This window comes from Marmota marmota, unplaced genomic scaffold (genome assembly GCF_001458135.2).
Source record: "Marmota marmota marmota unplaced genomic scaffold, marMar, whole genome shotgun sequence".
NCBI lineage: Eukaryota > Metazoa > Chordata > Mammalia > Rodentia > Sciuridae > Marmota > Marmota marmota.
The window spans coordinates 50,724,879-50,742,122 of NW_025999990.1; the positions used below are offsets into that span (position 1 = coordinate 50,724,879).

Sequence of the window (17,244 nt, forward strand, 5' to 3'; positions counted from 1 at the left end):
GAGAGGGAAGATGAGAGGGAAGGGGAGGGGGGATAGTAGGGGATAGGAAAGGTAGCAGAATACAACAGTCACTAATATGGTATTATGTAAAAATGTGGATGTGTAACCGATGTGATTCTGCAACTTGTATTTGGGGTAAAAAATGGGAGTTCATAACCCACTTGAATCAAATGTATGGAAGATGATATGTCATGAGCTGTGTAATGTTTTGAACAACCAATAAAAAATAAATTAAAAAAAAATAAAATAAAAAAAAAAGGTGTATTCTTTTACTTTATTTTATAAATCTACAAACCAAGCCAGGAATTAAACAAAGTGTTTGTCTACACTATTCTTAATACTGCTGGAGAAGCTACAGAAAGACCCTCCTTGCCATCCAGGAGATCTATGTTCAGCCTGTTGCCTGAGAGGACTTGTGTTCCTTAAGTGTATGTCCTACTTATTTTTTTAGGTAAGATACTCCTGTATGCTTTTCATGAAATGTGAAGAGAAACTTCAGCTGTTTAATGTGATTCAAATTTAAATGATAGATGATATTGATACATAAATAGTGCATTTCCCATAGATGTGGGTTAGTAAGTTGCTTATCTTTACAAAGTAGGCTAAGTTCAAATCATCCCTTGGAGAACTTGAGAGACATTTGTGAATATGTCTACTCCAAGCCAAGAAATAGATTGGAATGTGGACTTGACATTGCCACACCTTCATTTATTCATTCAGGAAGACTGTTTTTTCAGTATCTTGTATTACTATTATTTTTTAATTTAACTTTTGTTTAGGAAATGAAATTATTCTTCCTTTGTGTAGGATTTTCTGATATATTTGAGAAAAACAGATTATTTTCAAGGACTTTTAATTCTACTGATGCCAAACTATTAAAAATAGTAATATATGTGAAAAATATTCTGATGGAGGAGTTTTCAAATTATATAATTCTTATGAGAGGTTTTAATTCATTCAGGCATGTCACAGGCATATAGATGCCTTAGGATAGTGTAATTAAAGGTAACATATTTCAAAAATTTCCACTTGACTGACAAAAATGCCCTTTAAACTTTGGAAAGCAGTGAGTCATTCAAAACCTATAGCCATACCACTCACAAACAATGTCAAACAATGTACCTGGAATTGTAACTGCTTAGGAAAACTGAATTATTATTTAAGCCAATAAAATATTAATCATGTCTTTACTCTGATATAAGTGAATAGTAAAGTAAATAAAACAGTGGCCTAATTATTTTTCTCTATTTTGTGTGACTGTGAGGCAGAAATGTAAGAACTGAAGGTGCTGATATTGATATGTAGATGGTCCATTTCCCATAGACATGGGTTAGTAGGTTGCTTATCTTTACAAAGTAGCCTAAGTTCAAATCATCCCTTGGAAAACATGAAAGGCATTATGTGAATATGTCTACCCTGAGCCATGCTGTTCAGGTGTTACAGCCCTTATTGTAATAGACTTCTGTATGGTTCATGAAGAGGTAGAAAAGAGAAACCTGTTAGCAGGAGCATTGGTTGTAATCTATGTTTTTGATTATCAATGACAGGATCCTAAAATTACACCCAAATATCTCTCACAGGTCCTGAAATTGAGTTTCTGAAAAAGCACTGTAGGAGTAATAGAAGGTAAAGTGCAGAGTTACAGAGAAATGAGCTGTGAATTGAACCTACAATGGAAATTGATCCTATCAGTCCCTTTCTGCCCTGATTCAGAGAAAAAAAAAAAAAAAATGGAACTGAATGTAGAAGGAGCCAGGATCACTGATTAAATAGGATACCAAAGTGCTGGAGGCTAGAACTGGACTTGCTAGTCCCTGAGGTCAGGACTGCAACTGTCAGACTTCTCTGCTTGAAACCTGGCTCAAACTGGCAAAAAGAGAACAAAATGAGAAATGCTGCAGGCGCCAGCGAGGGAATGGGGAGGGACTCCCAACTAAGCTTCAGGCATGACAGCCATCCTCTTCCATAGGGAGGCCATTCTAGTCTCCTATCATGAGTCAGAGGGCCCAGATTGTATCAGCTGGCCTCATGATTTATGCCAACGGGGCCTGTCATGATACCCAGTCCAGGGAAGAGGAATATGTCAGTGTGACCCCAGGATGTGAGAGTGTAGAGAAATGACATTGGAATTGATTCCTGTTCTCAGTAGCATCTTTAGGATTATGAGGAAAAAGGAGCAAATATCCTAAAATTAGTAGGCCTAGTAATATAATTTATTGCCCTATTATCTAACTGTAAAAGATTTATGTTGTGCAAATAAAATGGTAGTAATGGAATGCCAAGCATTGTTTTGGGCAATATTTGTGCTCTGCTTGTAGAAATGTAATGTAAGTTGCAATTAACCTACTGAAATTACACATTTCTGTTATAAAGATGCCATATATTTCCTATCATGTAAAATATTTCTGCAGTGATGCCCTTGAAAGTATTCAGTGATCATCAATATAGCTCCCTATTGAAAATGTCCCTATGGAATCTCTCATTCGCAGTGAGAAGCACTTTAATAGAAATGGTTCCACAGAAACATTGAAAATAAAGCTTCTGTAAAATGCTAACTTCACATGCAATTGTTATAAATCTTTTGCTGTATGGAACTAAATTTTTGCAGAATGGCAGAGGCAAAGAAAAATAATGGATGCTTAGGGTGAGTTGATAGGACTGTCACTTGACTCAGCCAATCAACCTTGTCATTAAAGGAGTGCTACACAGGTACATGATAATAGCACATAGGTTCCATTTGTGTTCGTGGATGTACCTGTTTTATTTATGGATTTATGGATTTATTTGGGTGCTGGGGATTGTATTCCAGGGCTCATGCATATATTTTACCACTGAGCTATACCTCCAATCTGTGTATCTCTTTTCAATTAGCGGATTTCCCCCACTCACTTGATTTTGCCTTTGTGTCCTGGCAAGGGAAATTGGCAGTACTCACCCGAGGTGGACATATCACCTGTACGATGTGTTGATTTGTATTTTCTCAAGCTTTTGACAAGTGTGGTAAGTGTTTAGGAATCAAAGTGGTCGTCATCCCTACAGCCTGCTGGTGTGATTCATTCTTGTTTCTGTTGATACTGACTCTGCCCTGTATACTTTTCTACTTATGATGGAGTTATATCCTCTGAAACTCATCGTAAGTTGAAAATATCTAAGTAAAAATTGCATTAATCACCCTAAGCTGCAAAGCATTGCCATTTAGCCATGCAGAGCACCACAGAGTGCCATTTTCTTTTCCCTCTTGATCACAGGGGTGATGGGGAACTGTGGCTTGCTGCTGCTGCCCTGGATCTTAGGAGAAAATGGCACTAAATGTTGGAAGCCTGGGGAAAGTTTGAAATTCAAAATTTGAAGTATGGTTTCTTTTTCACACTGTTGTAAAGTTGAAAAATCATGAGTTAATCCATCTTATATTGGGGACAATCTGTACTGTGCAAATGCATCTACAGGATTATTTTGTTTGGGCTAATCTGGAACTTGCATATGCCTGTGAGTGAGTGTAACTCTTAAACTAGGATTTAGACCTCAGACATCCACTGTCCTTAGTCTGTTAATTACCACCCATGACAATAGTGACATGGGAGACTTGGTCATGGAGATGATTTTTTTTTTTTTTTTTTTTGTGCTAGGCTATGCTACTTGACAAGTGTAGGAAAGCTCAAGATTTATTTTTATTGTGGTGGAATTTTAAAAGATACTAAGAAAAGCTGGGTGCAGTGGTGCACACCCATGCCCCACCTGCTTGGGAGGCTGAGGCAGGAGGATCAAGAGATCTCAGCAAGTCTGCAAGGCACTGTCTCTAAATAAAATATTAAAAAGGGCTGGGGATGTAGCTCAATGGTAAAGCACCCCTGGGTTTAATCTTGACTACCAAAAAAAAAAAAAAACCCCAAAGATACTAACAAAGAGTTTCAAGTAAACTTGACTAAGTAGATAGAACCATTTATTTTTAATCTAGGGGTTTAATTTAAGTGTGTATTTTCTGGGCCAAGGAATGCTGAACTTATGCAGACTAATTTATGAAGTGGGAAGTTGTTTTCTACTGAAATTAAGTTAGAACTTCACTGCTTGTTTAAGCTAATATCTGAAGCTTTTAGTCATTTTATTAAGTAAGTAAAATTGATGAAAACCTTGGGGAAATGCTTTAGAACAGTTCTTGCGGAGACCAGTGATTAATAAGGGAAAGGGCAAAGAGACACATGTTAATCTGTTTATGTATAAGGGATCTGGAGCTTATTAAAAGTTTTTGTAAACATTCAGCTAATGAAGCATTAAATAAAATTAGACATTTATTTTAAACCATAAGAACTCACTAATCTGGAAGAAATCTTCAGTGTTATTTCTAAATAACTTATTTATGATATTTTCCTTAACACTGGTAATTTAAATATAAAAAATTAATTTGGCAATAATGAACATTCCATAAGACTGTCACTCAAGATTTCTTGGAGCAATTTTCATCTCTCTTGTCCATGGTCCCTGAAGTTATTGGGCAAGAGCAGCATGAATGATCAGTATTAACCTTATTTCATGTTTTGAGCAGATATCTGGCAGATAAATCCCAATTTTCGTATATTAAATCAAAATATTATTTCACTTTCAACATTTTCATGGATTGGAGGTGCTAGGTAAAAGGATGGTTTTGAGTTCTCTCAAGGTCCTAAACAGAACAGACACCCAAGGGATAGGCACAAATGGAGATTAGAAGTGAACCTCAGTAATATTCAGACACATTTCTAGTGCTCTGCCTGGTATAGCTGAGCTGGGGACCATGGCTATGACCTCCTCTTCTGTGAAATGAGGGAAAGGAGAATTCTTCCCAGCACTTTTGTGTCAAAATTAAATGCACTGAATCTTGATCACATTTTATATTCTTTGGTTATGTTTAAGTATCTTTGATATCCTAATTTCTTGTGTGTGTGTGTGTGTGTGTGTGTGTGAGAGAGAGAGAGAGAGAGAGAGAGAGAGAGATGGGGTGAGGGAGGGATTTTCTTTAGTAGAGATTCAACAGTAGAGAGGAAGCAGCACAATGTTTCAATTTCACATCTAAATCTGAGTACCACAGTTCCTTGACCCTGCTCAAGTTATTGAGCCTACCTTGGCCACAAGTTTTGCATCAGTATATTGGGCATAAAAGTATTCAATCTACTGGAATGTTTTGAGGGAATGAAAATATGTATATGTAAAGCAGCTCACATGTAGTAGATTCACAGGAAATGGTAATTATGATTTCTCAAATTTCTATGTATAGTTCCCTTACTAATTATTAATTTCTTTACATTCATAAATAGTGACAGTACTTCAGAAAAAAATTAAAATTATCAAATGTATAATGCCAAAGCAGAACATTCTAAATTAGGCATTCCCCAAACCCCCGAATGGTGAACTTCCTGGAGCAGTGCATTGGACAAAGTGCTCAATAAATGTCCTGTATTTAGTCTTACTGCATTTTATCATTATTTCATAAACATGCTTAAGATTTCTCTATGTATATTATAATTTGAACTGTTCAAATTGTGCATATTTCTTGCTTTTTATTTAGATTTCTAAGGTTGAAACTGTACTTAGATCTTTGTTTAATGAAGAATACGGAGACATTGTCATGAGTAGGCAGGAACTACCTTAGCTTGATTATATGGACTTCTGTGCAAATCAAATGCAGAAAGCCCTGGAATTCTGCCCAGAAATCCCAGAAATCTGCTCTCTCATCATTATTTTACTTCATGCAGAATTCTAAAGCTTTTACTCTTATATTTGTAATTATACAAGTTAACTTTTTTATGCTTATTATTTTTTAATTTTTTAAATTTGTTCTAATTAGATATACATGACAGTGGAATGTATTTTGACACATTACACACAAATGGAACGCAGCTTCTCATTCCTCTGGCTGTACATGCTGCAGAGTCACACCAGTAGTGCAGTCACACCAGTAGCATAATCATACACATATATAGGGTAATAATGTCTTTCTCAATCTACCGTCTTTCCCATCCCCACAGCCCCACCCCTCCCCTCACTCTGCTCTGCTCAGTCCAGAGTTCCTTTGTTCTTCACTACCCACCCACCCCCCCCACTATGGATCAGTATGTGTTTATTAGAGAAAACATTCAGCCTTTGTTTTGGGGAGGATTGGCTTATTTTGCTTAGCATGATATTTTCTAGTTCCATCCATTTACCTGCAAATGACATAATTTCATTCTTCTTTAAGGCTGAGTAATATTCCATTGCATATATGTACCACATTTTCCTCATCCATTCATCTGTTGAAGGGCATCTAGGTTGGTTCCATTGGTTAGCTATTGTGAATTGAACTGCTATAAACATTCATGTGACTGAACCACTGTAGTATGCTGATTTTAAGTCCTTTGGGTATAAACCAAGAAGGGGAATAGCTGGGCCGAATGGTGGTTTCATCCAGGTTTTCTGAGGATTCTCCGTACTTCTTTCCATATGATTGCCCCAACTTCCATTCCCGCCAGCAATGAATGAGTGTACCTTTTCCCCCACATCCTTAGCAACACTTATTATTGCTTGTATTCTTGATAATTACCTTTCTGACTGGAGTAAGATGGAATCTTAGAGTGGTTTTGATTTGCATTTCTCTAATTGCCAGAGATGATGAACATTTTTTCAAATGTTTATCAAAGGATTGTATTTCTTCTCTGTGAGGTGTCCATTCAGTTCCTTAGCCCATTTAATTATTGTGTTATTTGTGGGGTTTTTTTGTTGTTGTTGTTTGTTTATTTGTTTTTGGTGTTAAGTTTTTTGAGTTCTTTATATATCCAGGAGATTAGTGCTCTATTGTGTAATTGTATCTGTGTCAATTACATAAGTTTACTTTAAAGAGACATTGTGTTTATCAGTTAGTATTAAGATTTTTTTGTTTTCTGTTAGAAACCCAGAGGAAAAGAGGCTTAAGTAAGATGACATCTAATTTTTTCCTAATGAAAAATTTGGAATTAGTTAGTTCAAGGCTGGTACAACAGCTAAGTAATTACAGGTCCCTGAATCCTGCTTTATCATTGCTAAGATTCTTTATGTTAAAGTACTCCATGGTCCGTGATGGCTGCATGAGATCCAAACATCATATCCTTAATCTAGCTAGGGTGAAGGAAAACAGAGCAAAAATGGTGAGCCCCTTCCTTTTAAGAATATCTCCCAGAAATATTTGTTTATGTTTCATTTTACATGCCATCATCAGAAATTAGGCATATGGCCACATTCCACTGCAGAGGAGAATGGGAATTGTAGTCTTTATTCTGGGTAGCCTTATTCCCAGGGAAGATTTAGGGATTTTATTATACAGGAACTAGAGGAGACCAGGTGTTTTGGACAAGTACATATATCTGGGGTATATGGGATCCACTAGATCTTTTATAATACTTTCCCCCTATGTTTTCTTCCTTTTTTAAAAAAATAGATCCCATGCGTGGCCCAAGGAAACTGGAAGTAGTAGAGGTCAAATCTCGGCAAATCACCATCCGATGGGAGCCATTTGGGTATAATGTAACTCGTTGCCATAGTTACAATCTCACAGTCCACTACTGTTACCAAGTGGGAGGACAAGAACAAGTACGAGAAGAAGTAAGCTGGGATACTGATAATTCACACCCCCAGCATACAATCACTAACCTGTCACCATACACCAATGTGAGTGTGAAGCTCATTCTCATGAACCCCGAGGGGAGAAAGGAGAGTCAAGAACTCATAGTACAAACAGATGAAGACCGTGAGTACTTTTAAATGATATTTGTATGAAATATGTTATTTCAAAACAACTTGTTTTTCTTTTATGTTGAGAATCTTGAGAATCTTAATCATGAAAAGAACTTTCTTGAATAATACAAATGTGTATCTATGCTTAAGCACTGAGGAAAGAAAAGGAATAAAGATATAGATATAATATATAAAGATATAGATATAAAGATATAATTCTTTATTAGTCATATAATACTATTCTCTATATGGTAATTCTGTATTGTTCTAATTAGTTCCCCATTCAAATTTTATTATCATATTAGGCCAAAAAATTGTTTCAGGTGTTAGAATTGTTATATGAAGTGCTTATTTTAAATATATGTAAACAGCATTCTGAAACATTTTTTATAGTTCCATTAAAAACTTAGCACAATATAGAGGCTTCTCTGGATTTTCAACACAGTACTGAGAATAGTTGATGTTTGTGAAATTAATCATTTTTCCCACAGGAACAATGTTATAATTGGATATTGCTTTAATAACCAATGACTTAACAAAGAAGCCATATATGTCACCAGAACACATCCAAAAATCAAAGCAAATGCACAGTTGTAATAAACCTCTGCACTATTTTAAAATAGTAAAATTATGCTTTAAACCCTGTAGCAAAATATAAATGTGATTTTACATTGATTATGTGGGGAATGTTTGTGTACAATAACATGATCATATAGCATATAAAACATAAAGATAGTGTGTCACTTATTTGGCCAGACATTCATTTGTCAAGCATGAAAATAAAGAACTTGGGAAGTTCATTAAATGACTAAACTTATTCTGGGGGAAAGAATAGATGTTTAACTTTTGTTTCTTCAGACAACCAATTGTATAATTTTGATCATTAAGTAATGAATGAACTGTTTATAATGAAACTTTGTTTCCTTTGAACAACTAGCAAAGTACATTTAGTGTTTATTATTTTCCCACCACTGAAAAATACAGAAACAGCTGGCACAAATAAGATGCTCACTTCACATCCTTCTCTCTTGTCCTTTGTTGCCCCTCATATCCTGCTTGTGTTGATTACTCTTAGAGTACGTTTATTGGTTATTTGGGGTCTTAGCTCGATCAGGTTGCTCCATTAAGGCTGAGATAGGAAGCCCTGTCTCCTGTTTCTCCTAGCTCTCCATTGTTTCTCAGGAAGGAAGGAAGATGGCGTCAACATTGTCAGCAGCCATTACTGGCCCTTCTTCTCTGAATTTCTGAGTTACTATGGTCCAAACTTTTTTGTCTCTTCCACAGTGCCACATTGTTCTTTTATCTTAGCTTCCACCACCTATATTCAGACCCTCATAATCTTATGTTAAAATTTCCATTCTCATCTCTCACCCTTATTGTGGTTTCAGCTTCCTCCCATCACTGATCTTCAGACTGGTAGAACAACAGTACAGAATAGAGGACACAGAGACTAACCCACAAAATTACAATTATCTTATATTAGACAAAGGTGCCCAAAACATGCACTGGAGAAAAGATAGCCTTTTCAACAAATGGTGCTAGGAAAACTGGAAATCCATATGCAACGAAATTAAATTGAACCCCTATCTGACACCATGCACAAAACTCAACTCAAAATGGATCAAGGACTTAGGAATAAAACCAGAGACCCTGCATCTAATAGAAGAAAAAATGGGTCCTAATCTCCATCATGTGGGATTAGGCCCAAACTTCCTTAATAAGACTCCTTTGGTACAAGAATTAAAATCAAGAATTAATAAATGGGATGGATTCAAACTAAAAAGTTTGGATAGCTGTGAGTAAACTCAGAAATGTCTTATAAATTGATTCTTGTACTTATATAATTACATTATGTATTTAAGCTGCAAATAAAGTAGGTAATTGTGAATAAATTAAAATACCAAAACTCTTCTATAAGACAACTTATAAACTAATACGTACATTTCACAATTTATCTATAGCTGGTTTTAAATTAGACCAGGTTTTCTTATCATCTTATATTATAATGATTCAACACATGAATAAATCATACCTTCTAGAGTGCTCTGATTATAAAAAAAAAAATAAAAAGTTTCTTCTCAGCAAAAGAAACAATCTGTGAGGTGAATAGAGAGCCTACATCTTAGGAGCAAATCTTTACCCCTCACATATCAGATAGAGCACTAACCTTCCCTGGTTCTTCATCTTTCATTCCAAAGCCTTAAGTCCTGAGCTCCTCTGTATTCTTGGTCCATTTTCCTAAGATAATAACTTTCCTCCACTGCAGCTCATTCTGCAAAGGTGTCACCTCAGAGAAGGTCCTGTCTGTCATGCTCCTCACTTCCTGGGCTTCTGCCCTTCCCAGCTCTTCTTGGCTAATATCTTTTCTACCTAATATTTCTCAAGTCTATCTCTTCTCTACCCTTTAAAGTTCTCTCATTTCAAGTCTGGCATGAAGATTTCTCTAGCCCTTCCACCCATATTACTCTCATACTTCTGACCTTATTTGCCCTTAATAAGATTCTCAAATCATCACAATCTTACCAACACTTGTTATCATATTTCTTGTAATTTCAGCAATCCTAGTAGGTGCGAGGTAATGTTTCATTGTGGTTTTAATATTCCGTTTCCTACTGGCTAAAGATATTGCATAACTTTTCACATGATGATTGGCTATCTGTATTCCTTTGGAGAACTTTATATTGAGAAATGGGGAGTTCCATTTCTAATTAGGTTATTTTCTTACTATTAGGTTTTAAAGGTCTTTATAATACTGTAGATACAAGTCTGTTATCAGATATATGATTTGCAAAACTCCCACTCCCTGTTGTCTTTTCACTTGAGTATTGCACTTTGAAGCATGAAAAAATTTCCATTTTAATGATGTATATTTTATTGATATTTTATGTCATTGCTTCTGCTCTGGGTGTCCTATCTAATCCTTGCCTAATGCAAAGATCATGTAGATTTACACCAATGGGTTTTTTTCTAAGAGTATTTGTTTGTTTGTTTGTTTTTAGTTCCTGTATTTAGCTTGTTAATTAGTTTTATTTATTTTATGAATAGTATGAGAGAAGAATCCAACCTCATTTTTTGTATGTAGTGATCCATTGGTGCCAGCACATTTGTTAAAAAGATCATTTTCTTCTCATTGAATTTTGTGGTGCTCTTATTAAAAGCAGTTGACTATAAACATAATGGCTTGTTTCTGAAATTGTCAGTTCTATTCCTTTAACTTGAATATCTGCCTTATTCTAAAACCATACTGTTTTGATTATTGTAGATTTGTTGTAAATTTCGACTTCCCTCTAGCCACTTTTGAATAACTTTCTCCATCATCCAACAATTTAATCATGCACCCCCAAATATATATATATATTTGTAAATGGTGTAGACAGTCTGTTAGCAGGATGAACATACCAGTACACTAATTGCATATGAAAGAAGTATATTCAGAGGCTGAATGTAAAAGGATGATGAGAAATAATACTGAAAAATAATAATACTAAATCTTATTTTATAGAGAATTGCCAAGAAATATTCCATCTTTCCTATGTCAATTAGATTTCCTTGCAAAAATATGTTTCATATTTTAGGTTTTTAAAAAATAGGATCGAATTTTCTCACATAGTAGAAATTAAATAATTTTTAAAACCTCTATTGTTATTTAATCAGCTTCCATTTTGTGTGTATTTATATATTTCAGTAGTTCATATATATCCCTTTTAAAGTGGTTTTTCTCACTCAATATTAAGAGATATCTGTGATGATGTAGATAAGTCATTTACTTTCAATCTTTTTAGCCTTTTATCATATAACTAAACACAGTTTATTAAGCTATTTGGTTTGTTTTCAGTTTATTTTTATTATTGTTATTATTTTTATTATTATACTTATTAAAGACACTGCTATGTTAGTGTCTCTTGCAAATATCTCCTGGTAAATATGTACAAGAATTTTACCAGGGAATTTACCCAGAAGTTGTTTTTTGGGGGCATTATGGTCTGGTCTGTGCATTTTAATTTTACTAAACATTACTTATTTTCCAAACTGACTATACCAAGTTACACTCCCACAAGCAGTATATACTGACTTTCATTGTTCCGTATCTTCATTTGTATTGGAAGAATGAAAAACAAAATGTTTACTTAAAAGATACTGAGATTTATATATTTTTATTTATATATTTTAGTCCTAGTTGAACACAATACCTTTAGTTTTTAAATTTATTTTTATGTGGACGTGCTAGGTGAGTGTTCTACCACTGAGCCACAACCCCAGTAACTCAAACTTTAATGAAAAAATGATAAATTGTTTTTGTAAAGTCAGTGTAGCTAAAATGGCTTTAGATTTTATATGTTGAGAATAAATCTGACTGTATATATAGACCATTAAAAATCAATGTCTCAATAAAGGGTTAAACCCTACTCTGGGTGAGGGTGGGGGCTAATTTATTGCCACATATTAATTTCTCCCCACTCTCCTTTAGTCCCTGGTGCGGTTCCTACTGAATCCATCCAAGGAAGTACCTTTGAAGAGAAGATATTTCTTCAATGGAGAGAACCAACTCAAACTTATGGTGTTATCACTTTATATGAGGTATATATATATATATATTTGTTGGTAATATAATTTTTCAGTATTATTTCTTATAACCTACTATTTAAAATATACATGTAATTGCACAATGCCTTTGGAGAAATTCAATGCTTTCTATAGTTATTATAATTATTATATAAAAGCCAAAAAAGTTTAATAAGTTTTTTTAATTATGGCAGTTAAAAAATGCATATTGAAAATAAGTTGGATATTTGGGGATTGTATGTTACTGTATAAAGACAACATAACTTATTAGAAAGTCATTTGTATTATAAACCAGAGTATTTTGAAACATACATTGATTATAAGGCAAACACTAAATCCTATTCTTGCTTAGCTGTGAAATATTTTTCTACTCAATTATAGAAGAACACTGTTTGTCCAATTAGCAAAGTCAATAAAGAATTGTATCAGGAGTAACCATAGAATAATGTCATTTGGTTTCTTAATATTAGTAAAACATTTGATAGATTTCACTGACACGGTTTTGTCTACTGAGGCATATCAAATGGTGGAGTGATAGATAGCAGAGCAGAATTTAATGAATTCAAGGGAAAAATCACAGCAATAATGGGGTGACATTCCTCATCACATCTTGCGAGCATCATTTCACTGTGCCTATTGTCATAGAAACAAGCAGGTACAGTTTTTTAAAGCTAGCATTTATTTGAATGCAAATTCAACAAAATTATATGTTTTAAGGTTTCTAAAAATCATGGCAGATTCTCCTATGGAACCTCTGCCTGAATACCTTTCAGAACTTCTGACAAAAACCTGTGCAGATGAGCTGTCAGACAGTCATCACCAGTAAACCTCTTCTCTGACCCTACTAGCCTCAAATTTATGTTTCCCTATGTCTTTTGAAAATTGTTATTGAAATGCAAAATAAATAAATAATTGAAAACAAAATGAAGAAAGATAAAAGAAAAGAAGTAATTTTATGCTGTTAATGTTGATGTTTGTTCATTGGCTGCTTTATTTTAAAAGAATTAAGTGTTATGAAAAATTCATGGCTCAGCTTTTATGGAGCTAAGTTTTATAATCACATCAAACAACTTTGAATTTTTTTCTTAGAGAAAAGATTTCTCTAGTCCATATCTGTGACCCTATGACCATTTTTAGACCTCAGTTTTGAGGATTCTCACCTAAGAAGAGCAGGTTTGTATTTTTTTTTTAACTGGCAAAGGCACAGTATTTGAAATGTATTTTAAGATCCAAGCAGTAAGTTCACCTGTTATAAAAGCCACATGTTGCTATCTATACTGTCAGAAAGTAATAGCAAGATTCTTTCTTTCAAATCCCACTGGACATTTATCTTTGTATGATAAGTAACTTTACCATGAAAACAGCAGGAATAATAATAATTCAAAGGAAAAGCCCATTAATCTTCTGACTCAGCAGCCAGGATCTCCCAGTTGAACACTGATCTAAATGCTGGTACAATGGGGATGCATGAATGTGTCATAAATCAAGGTTTTAAAAATCAGATATTTGTAAGTAGAGCAGGTTGGCTCATTTTTAAGGGAACCAAAGGGGGAAATGTCAAATGTATAAATCAGGCTTAAGAGATTAAATATAAGTTTTCTGGACACTAAATCTTTCTGTCTCCCTTCCACCCCATTTCTAGAAGTAAGAAAGAAGGAAACTTCCAGACTCTTTGTGGTGGGCCTTAGGTGGGCTCCTTCTGTAATAGAGAGGCACCTGTATACTGTGATTCCCTCAGCCTATGCTAGAAGCTGCAAAATACATAGCATCCTGCTGGAGCTGGAGATTGGTATGGATCCAGACTGGTCCCATCTCTGGAGGATCTTAGTCTTCAGGGACAGACATCATGTCAAGAAATCCAAACAGTTGCCTTAAAAGATGTAGGGAGTAGTAACAGTGGATTCTATCCCATTTGAATATAAGTAAAGAGGGAAAGGAAAAATAAATCATTATGATTGGAAAAACTTTTGTTATAATTAGCACAAGTGTCTCTTTAAAGCAGGCAATGCACTTGGATGGTTTAAAGTCAGAAGTTAAAACAGATTGGTTGTTATAGATATAAATGAATATGTTATATTTAGATTATACCTGGATTCTTTTTGTGCATCTTATGAAGGACATACCAAAGGATTGATGATAGAAAAATGCTAACAGCATTGTTTTCTCCAAAAGTTATGTCAATGTACAATGTTTTTCCAGTTTTATTCTTTGACCTCTCTTTTATATTTTAACTTCTATTCTTGTTTTTCACCAAAATAGCCATGTGTTTCTGTCCTAGTCATCATCCTGGCTCTAGCTCTTCTCATACTTGACTTCCTACTTCAGCTATTGAGTTTTATCAGATTTATCTTCCTAAAAACTGGATCTAGTGTTTACATCCTTCCCCAATAAAATCAAAATCTCTCATTTTGTCAAGTTATAAATGAAATACTGTTATCTGAAAGAATGTTTTAAATAAGAATTATATGAAACAAAATATTCTTGCTTCTCAGTTTTACTTTTAAGAAGTAACTACTCTTAACAGCTAGACACAAGTATTCCAAAAATTTTAAAAGGAAGAAACTATATTCAAGTTTATTTATGAATAGAGGTGAATGTAAATTAATAAATATTAGTAAACCTAGCATTTAATTACAAAAATCATATGCCATATATGAACCCTATCTAACATTAAGCAAAAATAAATACTACATAGATTCATGAACTAAACACAAAAATTTAACTTATAAGAACATAATAAGAAAAATATGGAGGACATTTTTGTAACATGTCTTTCAAAGCTTGACATAGAGTCCTAGAAGCCATTTTTTTTTAAAAATCAGCAGATTGGTTATGTAAGATTTTAAACTACAAATGATGAATGTATAAAGGAATAAAAGTCTAAATACAAAAAGAAGACTTAGAGAAATTATATTCAACACTTTGTGTCAACAGTCCAGCAGCTGTAAAATGTAGAGTCAATACAAATTTATTAGTAAAAGAAAAAAATAGAAAATAACAAAGAACAAGAGAGGACAACTAAAAAAAATCTAGCAGGCATGCATGTATATGGTAATATGCCTATCCAACCTTACTAATGATTAAACAGTGAAGTAAAACAAGTATACAGAAAATTTAATTTTGTATAATATCAAGTCTTAGTGACATGATAAATGTGTACATGCATATATTTTGCAACCTCTTTTGTAGGCAAGTTGAGAGTTCCTATGAAAATTTGAACATTATGTATCAAGCCTATTTTTAGAAATTTATAAGTCATTAATACTTCCAAATGCACAAGGATATATGTCCACGTATTTGCATTATGCCTCATAACCTTATTATGTATATCTCTTGATTGCCTAATTAGTAAATTCTGCACTACTGGTCAACATGTTGTGGGTGTGTGTTTTTAATATTTCAAATGTGTAAGATACAGGAAGAGAAAAAAATAGAAAAGATATTGTCCTTTCTCTACTAGAAGTAACTTTCCTATAAGCAACTTACTAGAGAAAGAATTAAATAAGTTTTAAAGTTAGGTGCTCTTTTCACAAATGAATAGCATCTAAAGTGCAGTTTTGCTCAGGCACATGGTAAAAGAGGGTGGATTAGTCTGAAGTTGTCAGTTGATTGGGACTGATTGATCCTGGAGGTAAGGGGACAGGGCTAATTTAATCATCATGGATTGGAATAGGTAATAATGTAAAAGTAATGATAATTTAGGGGCCATTTAAAAAAAAGTTCTTCCAATATTCAATGCCTCCCATGATCTGATTCCACTTTATATTTATTACTTCATCTTCAATTTTCTTCTCCTGAAATTTAGTGAGTCATGTGTATAAAAATTTCCTTTCTCCTAGAACCTTCTGAATTCTCACACCACTCTTCTTTTGATATGTTCTGTCCTCCTATGCCACCCCTCCACTCTCCTCCAATGGTACATCTGCTGATCTTTCAGTATATCCTTCAAATACTATACTTTCCTTCGAAGTGTTATAAGTATTTTCCTCCACTGAAATCAGATTTAATTATTCATTTCTTTGTGTTCACAGAGAAAATTGCTTAGGCCTTAATGAAAAGTCTATATTTTACACTGGCTGCAATTACTATCATCTCACGCTCTGGATGATTTTAATTCCCTAAAACATCATTACATTTGGTTCTCTATGAAACTCTTTGGTTAAAATTTGAGACTTTAAGGAGAGAAGGAGAAAATAATTTGGTAAAATATCAGGCATTTACCTGCAAATGAGAAATCATCCAAAAATAAACAACAGATCATTCCACCTCACCTAAATTTAAATCCCCCCTCCCTCCACCATGTTGTGTATGTATCAGGACTTTCATCTTGGTACGTCCCATAACATTGGATGCAACATGGGACCATCAGGTTTCTTTAAAGAGGCTTCATTAAAATTTTCTCCATCCTTAGCAGCTTGGTGCAGGTGTAAAAACTTTCCTACACCTTCCTTCTGTGAGACTCCTGCTGCTGTTTCCAGTGCCTGGTACCTAATAGGCACTTAATAAACAGTTATTGAATGAATAAGTGAAGAAACAAATTCCAGCAGAATGTGACACATGTGGGTTTGACAGTGGAGGTATATCTTGGTGCCTTGAAAATTGCTGCCCAGGCCTTAGCTGTTCACTGACTTATCTCTATGGCAGGAAGTAGAATTGGTTGTTCTTTTCCTAAAGATCTGTTTTTCATTCTTGGAATTTGGACTCCCAGACTCTGCGAAGGGGTTTGGGAGAGGGGGATCCATGGGCATTCTGAAATTTTATGTGTACAACACACTTGTTAGGGATGAGGAAGAAGATTGGTAATTTCAGGAGAGCATGAATTATTCTATATATACATATTGCAGGGACAGGGAAAGAGGATCTACATGTAAGGGCCATGACTAAAAATGAAGATCCACCAGTGTGGCACATCCTGCTACTCTGTGCCCATGGGTGGATACAAACCCCCATTCCCCAAGCAGCAGT

General features: G+C 34.4%; 1 protein-coding gene across 17 annotated transcripts in view; it reads left to right on the forward strand.

Moving 5' to 3' along the window:
- Ptprm (protein tyrosine phosphatase receptor type M) overlaps positions 1-17,244 on the forward strand; it is an 825,349-nt gene that overhangs the window by 477,378 nt on the left and 330,727 nt on the right. For all 17 annotated transcript variants that reach the window (XM_048806549.1, XM_048806555.1, XM_048806560.1 and 14 more), the window contains exons 8-9: positions 7,421-7,729; positions 12,185-12,294. In XM_048806549.1, coding sequence (XP_048662506.1) covers positions 7,421-7,729; positions 12,185-12,294 — 419 coding nt within the window. The remainder of the gene's footprint in view (positions 1-7,420; positions 7,730-12,184; positions 12,295-17,244) is intronic.